Source organism: Sylvia atricapilla, chromosome 1 (genome assembly GCF_009819655.1).
Source record: "Sylvia atricapilla isolate bSylAtr1 chromosome 1, bSylAtr1.pri, whole genome shotgun sequence".
NCBI lineage: Eukaryota > Metazoa > Chordata > Aves > Passeriformes > Sylviidae > Sylvia > Sylvia atricapilla.
In genome coordinates, this window is record NC_089140.1 from 35,921,681 (window position 1) to 35,939,322 (window position 17,642).

General features: G+C 38.0%; 1 protein-coding gene across 3 annotated transcripts in view; it reads right to left on the minus strand.

Moving 5' to 3' along the window:
- TBC1D5 (TBC1 domain family member 5) overlaps positions 1-17,642 on the minus strand; it is a 316,602-nt gene that overhangs the window by 13,057 nt on the left and 285,903 nt on the right. For all 3 annotated transcript variants that reach the window (XM_066319616.1, XM_066319630.1, XM_066319620.1), the window contains one exon: positions 10,993-11,092. In XM_066319616.1, the coding sequence (XP_066175713.1) occupies positions 10,993-11,092 (100 nt within the window). The remainder of the gene's footprint in view (positions 1-10,992; positions 11,093-17,642) is intronic.

Genomic DNA, 17,642 nt, shown 5'->3' on the forward strand with positions numbered 1-17,642 from the left:
TCATATATTTACTATAGCAAGATTAATGCCAGATCTTAATACTAGTTTTAGAGGAAAAAAGATTAGTAGCAAAAAGGTAGGAAATACAGCCAATAAGTATGCCAAGTGAGGCATAAAGGCAAATTGGGATGCCCTTCTGTAATGCAACGAAACAGAAGGAAGGTAGAATTCCTTGTGGAATTGGCAATGAAATCTTTTCTTAAATATGTCCTTGAACTGCATATGGCTTCTAATCTGCTGCTCTCATCTCCTCTGAATGCAGTTTTTAAACTTTCAAATAAGTGAAAACCAAATTTACCAGTGCTCATTCTTCTCTGTCTAATGAGTAGGGAGGAATTAAAAAAAAAAAAAAAACCTCTTAGATGCATGAAGCGAACAGGCAATGTGATTTTGTATGAGTGCCTCCTTGACCACCTCCTTCTGCTAGGACCACCCTTTGAAATCCAGGTGGACTGAAATGAGAGGTGTGAAGAAGAGGAGGGATGGCAAGAAAGTTGGTATGTGCTCTGCAGCTGCTTTCCTGTGAATGGCTGTTCCAGGGCACAGCATCCTCATTGGGGGGACCCTCATCTAAGCTTTTTCCCTCTGCTGGGAGGGACCTCAAAGGGCAGTCAGTTGTTGAGATGAAGCAGGAAAATAACCTCTCAAGTGCAGACAAAAGTTTATTTCTCAAAAGATACCCTTGCAACTAGAAATACTTCAAAAGAGAAAATTTCAAGAGTGCTAGGAAGCATATTTGATATGACATTACTCAGCTGAAGGACTTTCACTTTAAGCTGAGATGTATAATTTAATTATTCTTCCTTCATAGGAGATGTTACTGTACTTTGAGAGAAGTGCTTCATGTATATAAATGAATTGGTCACATATTGATTTTTTTCCTTATCTGCTGCTCTTTATCAGTACCTCACAGCTGCTTTTTTTTTTTTTTTTTTTTTTTAATAAAAAAGTAACTATCTTTAAGAAACCCTGCAGATGTCCATTTGGAAGTGAAAACACCTTCCTACCTTTAAAGAAAACCACACTGATACAATGACTCAAACAAACTAATTATGTAATTTTTATATTATTCAAAACTGAGTCCAGTTTGATTCTGTGGTATAAATATCCATCTATTGGGATAGCTGTTGTTATTCAAAAGTTATCAAAATCCTATTGTACATATAATACTAAGGTTATTAAGGTCAAATATTCCTGACTGCCTTGTTTTTTTTTTTTCTTTTTCTTTCTTTCTTTCAAGATTTCATTTGGCTGACGCCAAATGTTTTCTGCAGAAAAAGACAATATTTCTTTATTCAATGAAGTTCTTAGTAGTGGAAAACAAGAAGTGAATTTTGCAACTTCTCACCTGGTGGTCAGAGCACTGCTGTGAGATGTACGAGATACAAGACTGCCATTACAAGACTCTGGATTTGTTTCCTGATTCCGACTATCACAAAATAAACTGTCATAGCCTGACTGGGACCCTGACTAAGCCTCAGAAATACTGGAGATGTTAAACCAGTTGTTGTCTTCAGAAGTCAACATTATCCACTTTGATGGATGCCCTCAAACCAGATTCACATCTCAAAGGATGCCTTTTACATAATGGATTAGAATTAATTTTGGGTGCTTGTTCTTAAATGAGCAGACTCGTTTAAGTTTGATAGATACTAGATCAGTAAATCAATAATTACTTCCTGAGTGAGACTGTGATCAGCTGCCTTGATATACTGTAAATCCAACTACAGCTACAGAGCAGGAACATGCAAATGATTGCATTCACATTATTTTTTTAAAAATATGGAGAAACACTTTAGCAGGTAGTGAGTTTGTTAGCAAGAGTTGAAACAGTTAAAAAAAAAAGGATGAAATATATTTTTCATTTCTTGCTCCTACAGTAATTGTGAATCACTTTACATGCACACTCAGTGTAGCAGTAACTTTTAAAAAAATCAGGATTTCTATTTCCTTCCCCTAAATTAATTGCTAAATTTTAAACTGAAGACATGCTATCTATAGTGACAAAAGCAGCTTATGGCAGGAAAATTAGAGAAAGCTTATGCTCTCTGACAATTGAAATGCTCCATATTGCATGATTGTGTGAGCAGTCACTGCCGAGTTCCCAGGCCAGGGAAAGGGGCTATTCAAGATGTTCCTCTCTGAATGTGGAAAAGCTGTTAGGCTTGGCATAATTATTTTAGAGGCTTATTAAATTAAGTAACTTTCACTGAAAATTTTGTTTGCATTCAATACAGATTTTGCAAGAAACCCAGCCGGAGCTGTACCAAATGAATGGGAAAAGTTGTCTGCTGTAGACGAGGTCCCCTCAGGCATCTCTTCATGCCCATCCATCCAGAAGATAAATCTGCACTTCTTCCCTTCCACCGAGGAGGTGGGAGACAAACACCCTGCCAGATGAAGGCACAAAACACACTTGACATAAAATCAGAGAGAAGCAGAGGAAACCAAACTTCTCTGAGGTTCCTTGTTTTCTCCAGCACTGCTGCTTTTGCAGTGCATCTCCCTCCTAATGATTTCTATTTTAAGCTGGTCTCTGTGGGGCCTTTCCAGGAAGATGACTCCTGCTGAGAGGAGCTAACTCGAAATAGCTGCAAGCTGTATTACGAATGCTGCTTTTCTACTACTAGCTCCGGATCAATGACTTGTGAACAAGCAACAGTGCCAGAGTCATGTTAAATCGACTTTTTTCACCCTTGTTCTAACTACTGAGAAGAGAGCTCTAACTCAGAATGCAGAAGTACCTTCTCACTTCCATCGCAGGCAGGAGGAGGGATAGAACTGAGGGTATTACTACACCTCTTAATTTTTCCAAAAGAGGACAGCCAAAATATCCCAGTGTTCCCATATATGTCAACACACAGCCAATTCTCTGGACTCATATTCCAGTACTTTTCTATGATTGTCTTTAAAACATGATTGTCTTTATGAAGTCAGGTTCACAGAAAAAGTTTCCAGCATTCCCTGCACAATATACTGGTGATAGCAAGACTGCCTTCTCAAGGACATTAAGGGGCTAGAAGGACAGACTGGGATTCTAGCTTCTGATAATTAATCTTTCTCTCTTTCCACAACAAATACTGCTTTCCTACCTGAACTTGGTCTGATGAGCACGAAAATGAACTCTAGACCTTAACACTGATTTGTGGCCTTTCTAGAAAGACTATGCTGTATGACATCGTGATACTGCTGTTTAATAATGAAACTCAGGATGTTTCTAACTACTGCATTTTCCTTCCAACATTAAAAATACAAATGAGAGAAGTTAAATTCCCTTCTAAAACAATAGTGTTTGTGATCTAAGTGTTGATGAAGGCAACACTGCTAAGCAGCTTAACCTTCATTTACCTATCTTACTGCGAATGCCAACACTTACAGTAACAATTACACATTATATTAAAAGCATCACTTAGCAACATCTGAGTCTTAAAGAACTTAAAGATCCTAAAAATCTAAAGTATGAAATTATCTGTGAAACACTGCATTCTTTAGAACATTTATTTGAATATAAATGATGTATTTATATGGTGTTGAATACAAGTGATATATTTATACTTCTGATTCATGCCTCATGTGGAGCACCAACACCTTATCAGTATTTTAAGTTTGGTAATGCTTATGACATCAGAGAAACAGTAGTAAAAAATTACCAGTCATCAACTCACAGCAAGGCACAGAATTTCAGATGTACAAAGAAGGAGATTGGTAGGGTCATAAAGTCATTTTGCCCATCTCTTGCTCAAAGACACAATCCTTAACTGTGAACTCGAATTTACACACAGTAAGCAGATTATGCTTAACATATACCTTACACCTGTATATTTATGGAAATAATGGGAAAATAACAATTTAATCATACAAAAATTTCACTTTTGCTTTTATTCCCTTAAACCTGGGACTGGAAGAGAAACCACTGCCTAAGAGATGCTGGAAAGGAAAGCATGGATTGTCAGTGTACTTCAGTATAAGGGAGACACTCACTGAGCAGCAGGGAGGACGCAATGGGAATTCACTGAAAGTTGCAAGGGAAGTTGTTAATCAGTTAATGAGGGGCTGTGTAAGCTTCATTATTTTAATCTCCTTTTCACTCAGACTACTGGGATCTGTAGGTGCCTACCACAGCTGGACTTTTAGGACTGGCACAGTTGTTATAGAAAGGAAGTAGGCTTGCTCTGAGTTGAACCAGTTGTTTTTGACCTTAAGAGCTACCCCTAAGTGACAAAAAGGTGGTTAAAATACATGGAACGTGAAGAAGTACACTTTTATTCTTCATATATACAAATATGTATATATCTCAAATATATGTATCTGTAAAATGACCAGAAGTGACAGTCTGAAAGAAAGTCTGTACAACAATACTTGTTGTATATTATGCTATACAACAAATACTCATTTCCCAGTAAATATTCCTGCATTTGACTTAAGAAATTTGCTAATGTTCTTTCTTTATATGCTGTTCTTATAGGTTATTTTACATCATTCCTAATCAAATACAGCAATCCCTTAGACTCAAGGGCCTGTGTTTGATGTGGCCTTTTTTAATGATAGCATTTCTAATCACACTGGATTTATAAAACATGGGTTATTTTATTTATGTCCCAAGCATAAGAGAACTCATTTAATGCATTTACTTCCTCAACAAATGCTGACATATTTCATTTCAACACAGGGCAGCAAAATAATTTCCATTTCATTCTTACAAAAATGTCATAACCTTTCATCTCACCCCATGACACATAAAACAAGAATTCAGTACTATCTTGCATACATGTAACAGGCATTTTGTCCAGATCTACACTGGGCAGTATGTCAGTCCCTAAATACTGAGCATCAAATCAACTTTCTCCTCTCCTTTCTCCACTGTAAATGATGCTTATAATAAAATGCATCCTTATAACAATTGCACTGACTGTTAAGAGGGAGGAATGAAATCAGTCTAAGTAAAGCTTTAAAGGTACTATTTGACAAAACTAAAATTATACTAGCAGCAATATCCTGTAAGTTTTTATTTCTTTATTTTTATATTTTTTCTTCCTTGCTCATGCTGCTTGCAGTAATCACAGTGAAAAGGTGGCTTTGAACTGCTTTTAATAAGTCTGCCAAATAATATTTGTCTGGGAGATGTCAGGAAGTGCCAGTGATCATACAAGTGCCAGCACTGCTTGCTGTTTGTGGCAGGGATGTCCTGTGATCCCATCCAAAGAACTCAAAAGATTGGTTTTCATTTTTGTTCTTACCATGATGCCATAACTTCCGGGCATTTTGTAAATAAATACAAGTTTTTTACAGGCTACCTATGAAAGCTGAGAGCTGACATGCCATTCCAAAGGCAGGATGCTGGTGGTGTTTAGAATAATGGGAGATGAAAACTTCACTTTTCCACACCCCTTCCATAATCCACAATGGTGAGGCAGAGAGGTACTGGAATACTGGTGAAGGAACAGCAACATGTTACAGATAGCACTAGTGAAATTGGAAAATGTACCACAAGAAAAAGCCAACAGCCCTGTATGGGTAGCTCAGAGAAGGATTTATTTGCTTTGGCTTAGTGAAGCCATGATGCTTAAGCATAAACTTGCTAGATGTGGGTCAGAGCTAAGACGTTTTTGTGATGTTGCCTCCAAGACAAGAAGTGATTTAAAGACCTGGATATTGAGCAACATATTTCTGAGACCCACCTGAATCTCCCTCTGGCAGCTGGTTCAAGTTAAGCAGTAACGGTATGAAGGTGAAATTAATAAAACCAGGCAGACTTATGTTTCCTCTGTATAATAGGGTACCTTTGCACATATTTCTAGGGCGTTGTGCAGAATCCTATGAGCTAACTCTGCAGAACTGGTATGAATCCTCAGGGCTTATTAGCTGAGGCTCTGTGCAGCAAAAAAGCAGCTAAATTGCTGCTGAATCTCAGCTAGCTGGGGAAGCAACCTTCTACATTTACATAGTGCTGCCCTTAAGCAAAAGCAAGTGGGGAATGACCATAGTTTCTCTCCTTTTATATGCTGATGAATTGCCCATCAAAAAAATAGTTTCTATATAAAGATCTTCACATCCAAGTTAATACTGAACCAATGTTCCTTTAAATTGCTTCTCATGAGAAGGACTTCCTGCGCTACATGTGTAATTATTTGGTAAATCTCCCACACTTGGAGAAAACCATGTCTCTGTTGGAAACAAATGGTAGGTTCTTCTGTCTCAGATAATAGTGATGGATTGGTTCCTGTCCCATATAAAGAGACAACACTTTGAAATTCAGCACTTTTCTTTCTGGAACAAAACTGGCATATTCATATAAAACCTTCACAATCGCTCATATTGATACTTGCCCCTGGAGGGCTGATACTTCTTCAGGGCTTTAATTTAAGAAGTTTAATTTAATTTAATTTAATTTAAGAAGCTGCACTTTAATTGTGGGCTGGAGTGGACATGGTCCAAACCGTGAAGATACCAGAACAGCAGATGGTGTCAGATGACAGTGTCATTAGTTAGTGTCACCTGAACTACCATTTAACAGGCTTGAGCCTGGGATGTAACAAAGCTTTGCTCTTTGAGACACTCCAGACTGACTTCATGTTGAACAAACACCTCAAATTCAGTCTCATGTATGATATGAAGGACAAGAGAGGAAATCTTCCAGCAGATACTATAAGGCCCTCTGAGTGCTGTTTGTGTGCATGTCTCTTAAGACATGTTTTTCATTATCTAGTCTTAAGATATCAGACAGATGTCACATTTACCAGTTAGCAGGAAAAATCTTTTTCTGAATGCACTTGCTAGCTTCATGCTTTTATTTTCACATAGTGCAAGAAAAGAGGAAACAACCAAAATTCTTCAAAAACGAAGTAACATTATGACAGGTAATAATACTGTAATACCATTACAATTATGTATTATGATGTATTGCGACTTTCTGAATCATTGAGCCTTGAGGAACATATATGCACTAACAGTAGAGTATCTCCCAGAAAGAAAAATGCTAAAGAATATTACCGTATTTCTGCTATCACGAGTGACAATATTATTTCCTGAAAAAGGCTAGTGCTTGTGAGAAAGTAACATCAAGAAAATGTATCTGTAATGATGCTGGAGCAGTGATAGCTATGGCAACTATACTTTTTCACTATTAGCTGAGTAATATTCTGCATTTATTTAGTGAACAAAGCCACATGACAGGTTTACAAGTTTGGATGTATCTTCATTTCAATAATAGAAAAATTGAACTCAGGATTTTTTTTTTTTTTTGAAAGCTATGACAAGCTTGTGAAAACAGGTGGAAGCAACAGCAAAATCTGCTTCCCTGTAATGCCACTTCACATATCTAAATTTTTACGTTTGTTTTTGGAGGTATTAAAAGCAATTTCCCCTGAGCAGTGCTCTAGTGGTTAAGGGAGAGAGGGAAGAAAAGTAAATCTCTTCCTAATGCACAGCCCTAAGACAAAGATCAAAAAATGACTTCTCTCCATTTTAATAATGAAACTCCTATTTCTAATTTCTACCCATAGCACTAAGAAGCAATATTTCAGAACCATCATTCATTCCCATGGTAACATGCCCTGATATTACAAGCAGCTAATTATGTCGTTGCCATGTTGTAGACTGTGGGGTTTATTTACAGGAGGAGATAAACATTTAATGAAAGCATCTTTCAATGTATGAACAAAATAGAATCTGCTGTTCTACCCCTCATATTCAGAACAGCATAGATAATTTCATGGTTATTTTGATAATTTCTCAGCTACGACACACTGTCTCTGTCATGAAGCAACTCTGCACCTGACTGTCATCTGGATCCCCCTTGTAAGGGAAAGAACCCGAGAAATCAGCCAAAAAATGCTCAGCTGTCTCATTATAAACCACGAGAAGGATATTCCGTAATTGTTTGATACTGTGATAATTTGGTGGCAAATGATCACTGGATATGCATCATACAGGAAAAAAAATATTGGTTGAGTAATAATATCTGAAAAGAAAGGTTCACAACATCAATTAAAAAAAAGGGAGGTTTTTAAGAATAAGCACCTTAATTTTATCAAATTTAAAAGGCAGGCCTGACTGCTTGACTGACATATTTGTAATTCATAGAAATATTGTCTTAACTCTTTGCTGGAAGAATTAGTTTTGTAAGGCTCCCCAGCTTTTATATATCTGCATGTTTTTATCAACAATTTAGACAACTATTAAATATATGATGATTATGTCCGCAGTTTGAAGGGCAGAAGAAAACTGAATACATCACAGAGTTACCTGAATTATTCAGCTAAAATGCCAAATGACAAGAAGTGAATTTTAATATCATCAAATACAAGGAACACATGTGAAATAAACATTTCCTGATTTTACCAACAAGATAAATGCCTCTGTTTAGAAAGCTGTGATTCACCAAATTTTAAAGGTCATAACATATTATCACCTCAAACTATCACTGTATCAAAGAGCACTAATGTGATGCTGCATTGCAAATGTTTAAAAAGAGCAATGCCACATGAGAGTATAGAGATGACCTTCTCTGTACTAAATAACCACTTTTCTGGGCCCAGTGCTGGTACAGCATATCCTGATACAACTAACTCACTCGAAAAGACATATGAAAATCCTGAAGAATTCAAAGGAACACCACATAAATTATCTGGTCTAAAAAGTAACCAACATAAAATGAAACATAGCGTTCTACTTAGCAAAGACAGTGCTGAGAGATTACTTTATCACTGCATACAGCTAAGTTAAATGAAGATTTTCAACTTTGCTATTAAAAATGCTACATGAGCAAATAGGTGGGTGATGAAGTCAGAAAAATTCAGCCCCAGAGGAAGAAGTAATATTCCTGAAGTTAAGTGTTCTGACAGCTTACAAGAGGAGTGATATAACTCATCTGCTCTGCAATTTCTGAAACAAAGCCATTTTCATGGGTAAATGGATACCTGAGGGAGAGCCAGATCAGGTGCTGTAGCAGCCCCTGCTAACTTTTTCCTTTAGAAATAATTGGATATGCTCTTGGGCTCTATATTGCTGCCCTTCTCTGAAGCCCTGAGCAATGTATGGACTCCGGAAATAATCCTCAGGGAGTGTTCTGTGATGCACCAGAGAATGCATTTTCTTGCACAGCTGGCTGGCTTGTGCTGCATGGACAGAGAGATTTCAAGTGAGATGGGATTTTGCACATCAGCAAGAATCGCGGTGGGTTTTCTTCCCCTGCTTTCATGTGGATCATCTGCTGGCTGATTTGGACATAACTAAACTCATCAATGTGTTACAAGTGTAGAGGCTGTGAAGGTTGGTGGTGTCTCTGTCTCTCCTGTACTGTTTATCACACGTAACTGTTAAACCGTACAGGATATAAACACACTAGTGTAAGACAAATTTATAAAGTTAATAGTCCATGATGCAGACAAGACATGCAGGAATATTGTGAAGCAGCACAGGGAGCAGACATGGAAGAGACTAGGCTGGCAGGCTCTGAGAGGGTTGCAGGGGTGTCACAATGCACCCACCATACCCCACAGCCACAGCTCTAAAAGGGATGGCTTTCCTTGTCCTGTGAGGGTAACAAACCACAGTGCCCCTGGGACACTTGTGGCCCTAAATGCTTTTGTTTCCAATCTATTTGGGAAAAAGAATGTAACACCTGAATATGATCACAGGTCATATCCCTTCAGTTCATGAATCCAGTGCTGAAAGGCAGACTCCCCTCCTCTGTCAAGGAGCTTTGTCTGGGTTTATTCTGATCTGTCATGCAGCTATAGTTGGTGAAATGTTTATGCTTGGAACTGATACCCTTGCTAAACATGCCTTGTCTTCCCTCCTAGAGGAAAGAAACCTCAGTTTTTCTTCTTGACACAGCAATCTTTCCCCCATCATTTCAGCAGCTAATAATTTATCCCTTTTCTTGCTTCTAATCTCATCATTAGTCATGTACCTTCACAAAAGCAATACAATACATCAGACTAAAGCTGCCAGGGTTAGAGGTTTAGACTTGGCTTTTCAAGGCTGTGATTCCCAATTTTCAAGCAATACAATATTTGTAACTTTTCCTAGGCTTAGAACAGTGGCTAGTAAAACATCTACATAAAAGAAAAAAAATAAAAACAATTTGGTTTTCACATCTGAACTCTCTGTTTTCTGAACCCTTAGATATCCACTAGTTCTACCCACTGAAATATTCAACTTTAATTTATTTTGCTCAGACATTGCAGGCCATAAATAAATCTTAAAATTATTGCAGTTTTGCCCTGATTTCTCAACAATGATGCCTTTTCACATAACTAAATATACTAACATTTAGAGTTCAGTTCAACACAGTTTGAAAACACCACTTTTATCAAAACCTGGTTAAAAATATTTACTCTCGATCTGAGTGAAGTTTTTTGTTTATTCTCTGTTTGTCTTGGCAATATGTAGGCAGAATTTTAGACTGGAGTATTTGCTGATTCTTTTCCCAATGTACTGACTTTTAACTTACTATATTTCTCCTGTTCTGAGACAAATATTACAAGCTATCCAGCCTACAGTAACATTTTAACACATCAGAGGTAATAGTAGATTATGAAAATGTTACATTTAATGAAAGCATATGAATCTTATACAACTATTGCTGCACACATCAAGTAATCACTGTGGGACTGTAGAACTGCAAATGGACTTCAAGTCTGTTAAGTTCACATGGTTTGAGCTCCAGCAAGTCTGTTACAATACAAGAAATCTTTTTAAAAATTTACATTTTTAAAAATGTAAAAAATTTTAAAAATTTTTAGAAATTTTCTCTACATCTTTTCAGTATCATCAGTGGCTATCCTACTCCCAAGTTTAAAAGTATGACAGGATAAAGATACGGTGGCTGGCAGCATCTGATAGAACAACTGAGTGCATCAATTCAATCTTCATCATGGCTTATAAAATAATATGCACTGTACTACATAAATATTGTTTTAGTTCTAATACAAATGCAAGAAGAGCCTTTGCAAAGATTTACAGGTTAATACAAGGTAGTGCACTTACCAAGATGTGTGTTCATCATCTTTGCACAATATTTGCACATGGCTTCCAAATCGTTTAGCTGTCCTTGTAGGAATGAAATCTGGGCCTCTAATTCCTCCTCCTACAATTAAGAGATTATTAGCATTAAAATCCTCAAAATTTCTATAATGCAGAGTAAAAGTAGTAGGTTAATCCTTGACCTGCTTAGACCTTTTTTAACTTTTTCTATTCCTTTACTCTTGGAAAATTTTGTCATTTCATGGAAATGCGGTTTGGTTTTAATATTTCAGTGTTTGTAAGTACTACTCTTTTTCCTTCTAAAGAGTTAAAGAAAAATCTGTCTACATTGCCCTCAGAAAGGTTAGTGATTCAGAGTTCTTTTATAGACCAGCTACCTGATTTTGCTTGTGCAGACACAGTACCACAGCAATGGCTGAAAAAACTCAGCAAATGAGAAAAATTCCAATTTCTGCCAGAGTAATTTCCTCAGCCATTCCTTTGAAAGCTTTTTATAAAATTTCAAGACATTTATTTCATGAGACCTAATATCATACCTCAAGGATGCCTTAGTGCCATATATTTTGGCACACTCAGTTTTGTAACACATCATCCTCTATCTGTATTTAATCCTATGCACAGCTAACTTCATTTTTAGACACCATTATACATAATGTTTAGGTGAAAACTATTTTTAACAAAACATACTATAAAGTAGTTATTCTAAATTATCAAGTTATGTTTAAAAATATGCATCAAGTTTAATTGAAAATAGGAATACAAAAAAAATTATTTTAAGACCCAGGAGAAGCATTAGTATCCAGCCACATGCCCTGACTAAGCAATGAGAACTACCTCAGCTAAGAATTCCTCTTTGAATGCCTTTGTTTGCTAGTTTAGAAATCCAACCAGTTTTGACTTTGAAGACCATACTGCAGAGCAAGGTCAAGACTCCTTCGGAAAAATTCTTTCAAAGCTAAGTTACAAACAGTATTAAGCAGGTTTTTGTCTAAGTATGCAACTGAATTGAAGGTATTCAGAGAAGGTATTCAAAGACAAAGTAGCTTTTTAGCCTGGTTTTTCTTTGGAGCTTTGCAGTTCTATCAGTCTTCTTTGATGGCGATCAACTCTGCGCATTAGAGTGTGAGTTAATTTTCAAATTAAAAAACCTCAAAACTGATCAGCAAGAATAAAAAAATAAAAGTCAGTCTTGATTTAAAAGTGTAAGTGATCTTAATCTCCATCAGAAACCAAGCCAGAACCCAGTAAAGGAAACTTTGCACTAATATATCATAAATCCATAAGAAATTGATGAATAAAAAGTATGTAACTGTAGCATTTGCAAGATGTAGCAGTATCACTCTTTACACACATACATTTTCCTTACACTTAATAAATACGAAAAATTTTTTTCCTTGCTATTTCTTTATATTTTTACCCTCACCTTTTTCTTCTTATCCTCATACTTTGATCACTTAGACCTCAAAGAACTGGCAAATTCGTTTGCCAGTTTAGAGTAGCTGAGTGACCTCATTCAAAGTCTGCAGTTTTGTCACAGCCTACACAAGCATATCTGCATTGACATTTCTATTCAAAGGATGTTCCTGCAGAAGACCTTTTCCTAGTACAAACAGCTATTGACTGCAAGAAATAATCTACCATAAATTTTAAACTGCAATTGCCACTGCAAGTGCAGCTGTAAGATAGGGGAAGGTGACAATATTTGAGTATTCTACTATAAAATAACACAATCAAATTCTAAAATCATTAGCCAGTAACTGAACCCCAGTTTATCTCCTACAGGTGAAAAAGAAAATTTAACTTCTTATAATAAATATTTCTATGTCTCCCAGACTATTTTTTTTTCTTATTCATAGGTAAGAACTGCAGTAAATTGGTCTTGAAATGCTTTTGGACAGCTGAATCCACCCAAACAGAGTCTGAAACTGACCTTTTCAATTATACAACAGTACCTCTTGGCAAGTGAAAGCAGTGCTGATTAAACTACATCCCCTGTTCTTTCCATTCACTGGGATCCAGCATGGGGAGGAGCAGTGTTCAGCCGAACCAGCAGGCACAAAGGAGGGAGCTGTGGTCAGGGAGTCACAGACAGAGCAAGAGGTCTCCTTTCCAAGTGGGAAATCTTGCACAAGGCTAAATGAACTTGTAGTTCCTGACTTATCTGGCTCCTGCAGGAAGGGCACCAAGGAGTGCTGGCAGTGGGATGGGCAAACAGGCTAGACAGTTAACTTGGCACTTGACACACAAGAGACCCAGGGCTTTTTGTACAATCAGACAACACTCAAATGATGATGACTTGCTACAAGGCGTAACCTCCACCTCTGCTGTCAGCAGCAGTGCTGTAACAACCTCTGTGCAGACTGTGAGTGACCTCCCTTGACAGGGGGTTTGCTCTGCTGTAGTTCCCCAGGGGCTTGTGGGGAGTTGTAAGAAGAGGCAAGTGTGTTTTATTGCATTGGGGTGACTGACAGGTGGTTGACAAGATTTTTCCAGTTGTAAAACTCCATGTGACAGACAGGAAAGGTGCAACTAAGGCAAGATACAGTGAGAAGAGGCATGCAGTTATAAGAGGGAGGGAACTGTAAACTTGTGACTTCTGGCAGCAGAAGGGCTGCCCAGTGGTGCAGGGCCCTGGCAGCAGAGGGCAAGAACAAGCTCCTTCAGAGAAAGAATTCAGGTTGGACACTCTATCAGAGCACAACCAAGGAAAAGTGATGAGTGACAGTGTGTGGCTGGATGACTCTTCCACCCTGACTTGTCAGCTAGGGAGGTTTCTTGCTTGTATGGAGCCTCGGTTTGTGGTGTTGCAAAAGATGGTTTGGGGTCACCTAATGTTCTGACTTTTTTCCTGCTAACTCATGTGTACACCAGAGACAGGGTGATATGAAACCATTTTAGTTCAAAAGTGACAGTAGGGCTGCTGAGCAAGGGTGAAGGAGACAGGAACCCTGATGGTGTTTCCCTTCAATCCTATGGCAAAAGGGGAAGTCTGGAGAGCAGCAAGTGTACCAGGGAGACCACATACTTGGTGGCATTAGCTGGGCTTCAATTATTTGGATTGTGGCACCCAGTTCGGTGAGGACAGATAACTTAGGTCTATCTGGCAAAGATAGGGAAGAAATCTTTGTGAACAGACTTGCTGATCTAGGGGGGAGGACTTTGCCACAGACCAGGGACCTAAAGTGAGGATATACGTGAGGAATCAGCACATACAGACAAGGCAGGCAGCTTAGGCAGAGTAAGGAGCTTCTTAATGAACTAAAATGGGAAAAGCACATATGGAGCTGGAAATGGTGGAAATGGAGAGCACATGTGTGGAAACAATGACAGGAAACAAAGGCCAGGCACTCAATCACTGTTTGGGCACATGAACAAAACTAGGAAGGACAAAACCCCATCTGGAGCAAAAATTAATGGGGAACATTAAGGGGTAACAAGAAGTAATCTTATAAGTATACAAAGCAGCAAAAGGAGATTCAAGGAAAATGGTCTACTGCTTACTAAGGGAGATAAGACAATGACACATGATATAGAAAAGGCTGCAGCACTTGAATCCATTTTTGCATCTCACTTTTTAGGCCAACTCTGTTCCCAGACCCCTACACGTACTGTTTGGGAAGGAGAGGAATGGCTATGGAGGCGGGAAGGGCATAAGACGGTGAATACCTGAAGAAGCAGTTTGTGCTCAAACACATGGGACCACATGGGATACAGTTATAGGTGCTGAAACAACTGACAGGGTGGTTGGAACGCCACTAGCTACCACCTGTGAAAAAATCAGTGCTATTACAGAGCATCCTTGATGACTGCAGAAAGGTTAATTACATACTAAACAAGAGTGAGGAGGGTATCTAAGGAACTATACAATGGTTGGCCTCACCTTAGTCCTTGGAAAAATCGTGGAGCATGTCCTCTTGGAATCAATTTCCAACATGTAAAGGACAAGACAATAATCAAGAAAAGTCAACTAGGATTTATCAAAAGCAAATCATGCTTGACCAACCTGGTTGCTGACTATGATGAAATGACTGGGCATGCAGATGAAGGGAGGGAAGTGAATGAAACAGAGTTTTACTTTAGTTAGGCTTTTGACACATTTCCAAAAGCATTGCCACTTACAATATGATGAAGTATGGGCTGAATGAAAGGACTGTAGATGGGCTGGATTGCTCAGAATCCCAAGCTTAAGGAACAGAGTCAACAGCTTGATGTCCAGCTGATGTTTGGAAATGAACACAGTAACAAACAGACTGCTATGAAGACACTGTTCAGCATCTTCATCAATAGCCTAGATAAGGACACAGAATATACTCTCAGTAGATTTTCAGATGATACAAAATTGGGAGGTGTGGCTCCTGTGCTGACTGGCGAAACTTAAACTCATGAACACCATGAGACATAGGAAGCCTAGGCAAGAGAAGTCTTTTTGAGATTTCTGTTTTAGAGATTTCCATAAGTGCAAAATTCTGCACCTGAGAAGAAAAATCCCAAGACAGGGAAGAAACCTTCAGATCTGCTGAAAAGGATATGGAGGCTACAGTGGCTGTTGAGCTGTTTATAATAAAGTTCTCTTATCATGAATAATGTAAACAGTTGCACTGGGTTACATTATGAGCAATGTGGTCAGCAGATCCAGGAAAGTCATTACACCCCTTTCTACTCAGTGCTTGTGAGCCCTCACCTTTAATAACACTTTGGCCATGCAGTTCAAAGACATTGAGGAACTGGAGAGGGCCCTGTGCAGGGCTGCTGTGAAGGCTACAGGTCTGGAAGAGAGGCTGAAGGAGCAGTGCTTGTTTATTCTGGTCAAGAGGAACCCGAGGGGGATCTACTGGGAGTCTGTAACTACATGAAGTGACAAAGATGATGGAATCAAACTCTTCACGTATGACATAGAAAGCACTGCAGTCCAAAACTGCCCCTTGGAAGGTTCAAATTGATCATTAGGAAAATATTCTTCATTAGAAGAGCAGAGCAGCACTGGAAGAAGTTACTTGCAGAAGAGGTAGTTTCTATTCAAAGTCACTGATCTGACCCAATGCTAGTGATTGTCTTATTCCATGCAGCAGCTTAAGCAGAAGTCTCTTCTATACAACGTTTCTAAGACTAATCTTTTCACAGTACCTTTCAAAGATTGCTTTGTACAGGTAAGCAGCAAAATCACAAAGCCTCTCAGGAAAAAGGACCTTTTTCAGTATGCTAATGTCAAATTCTTTAGCAGTACTAGATAAAACAATTCATTTATAGCCAGCATAGTGCAGATGCTCTCAGTGCAATATACACTGCACTTTCCTCTAAGTGCAACATTTCATTGTGCTAACAACATGAGTAGCCTGGATACCATTTTTATTTTATGTACATATAGCAGTGCTGATTTGATCTCTCTTATGCATGAACAGAGACTTATAAATTCTTCCAACAGGCCAAACCTAAGTCAGGAGAAATCCAGTATGTTCTGGACCAACCTTTCAGCTGAAACAGCCCTTTCAGCTGATCTGACACACACAGCACCAGAAACACACAAACAACGATTCCAAATCATTCAACCAAAATACAAAATCAGTGTCAATTTACCAAACAACATGTTCTATAAAGCTCAATATTTTCTAATATTGGGAGCTGTATTATGAGGAAGAGAAGCAAGTCAAGCAGCAAATCAAACAAAGGAATCACTGCATCAGACATGGGAGACCAAGATCTGCAAATTTATGTATGCAATCTTGCAGAAAAACAACTTAATACTTTCTGAAAATTCAGTTCCAGGGTTCTCAAAAAACTATTACACACCTTCAACACTGCAGATAATTTAGAGCTTCACAGATAACCATTAACATCTGGAATTTAACAGGAGAATGACAAAGAAGTAGTTTATTTGTGATACTACATTGATTTACAATTCACTAACAACATTAAGCTGGCTAGAATTTATGTCTCCAGTCAAATCAAGATTCTATTTGAGTGTCTTCATATACACATCTCTAACTATTGTCCTTTATTTGGCAAGACTGAATCTGCAAAAAACTTGATTTACAATTTATGTTTCTCATATTTGTTTTTCTTCTTATCCACATATAGAACTTTGCTTATATTGTTACATTTCCTTATTTTTTTTTTCCCAAGAGAACGAATGCCTTTATGATTAATTTTTTGACATTTCTTCGCTATTTCTCCCCCAGTCTATAGGGTCTGGGTACTCTATTTGTGCAAAGCTTGTTCTTCTGTTTTTATCACCCTTTCTTTCATCTACCTTCTCACCTTTAAACAGAGCTGTGGAAATAATTGTTTATATCCTTCCTTTTCTCCTGAGCTCATAATGAGATCAGTGATGCCGCTCCCATGCCCCATTTTTCATCAAATTTTACAGCATCAGAAAAAAAAAAGCTGTGAATAACTGAAAGTGGTCAGTATAGTCAAGAACAGAAACTTTTATGCTTTTGACATTGTTATCCTATCTTTTACAGCTCATGGCTTTACAAGCTTCACTATGGTTTGCAGACCTGGGTAAGGGCACTGGAATTTGGCATCCTTTACAAGGTCTGATGACATATAGTTTTGGAAGAAGCCACTCTTTCTCAAAATTGCTTTCATGAATTTAGACAAATTTTCTCCCAAATACATTACATGTAGCTTAATGTAGAATTATGGAAAACAGA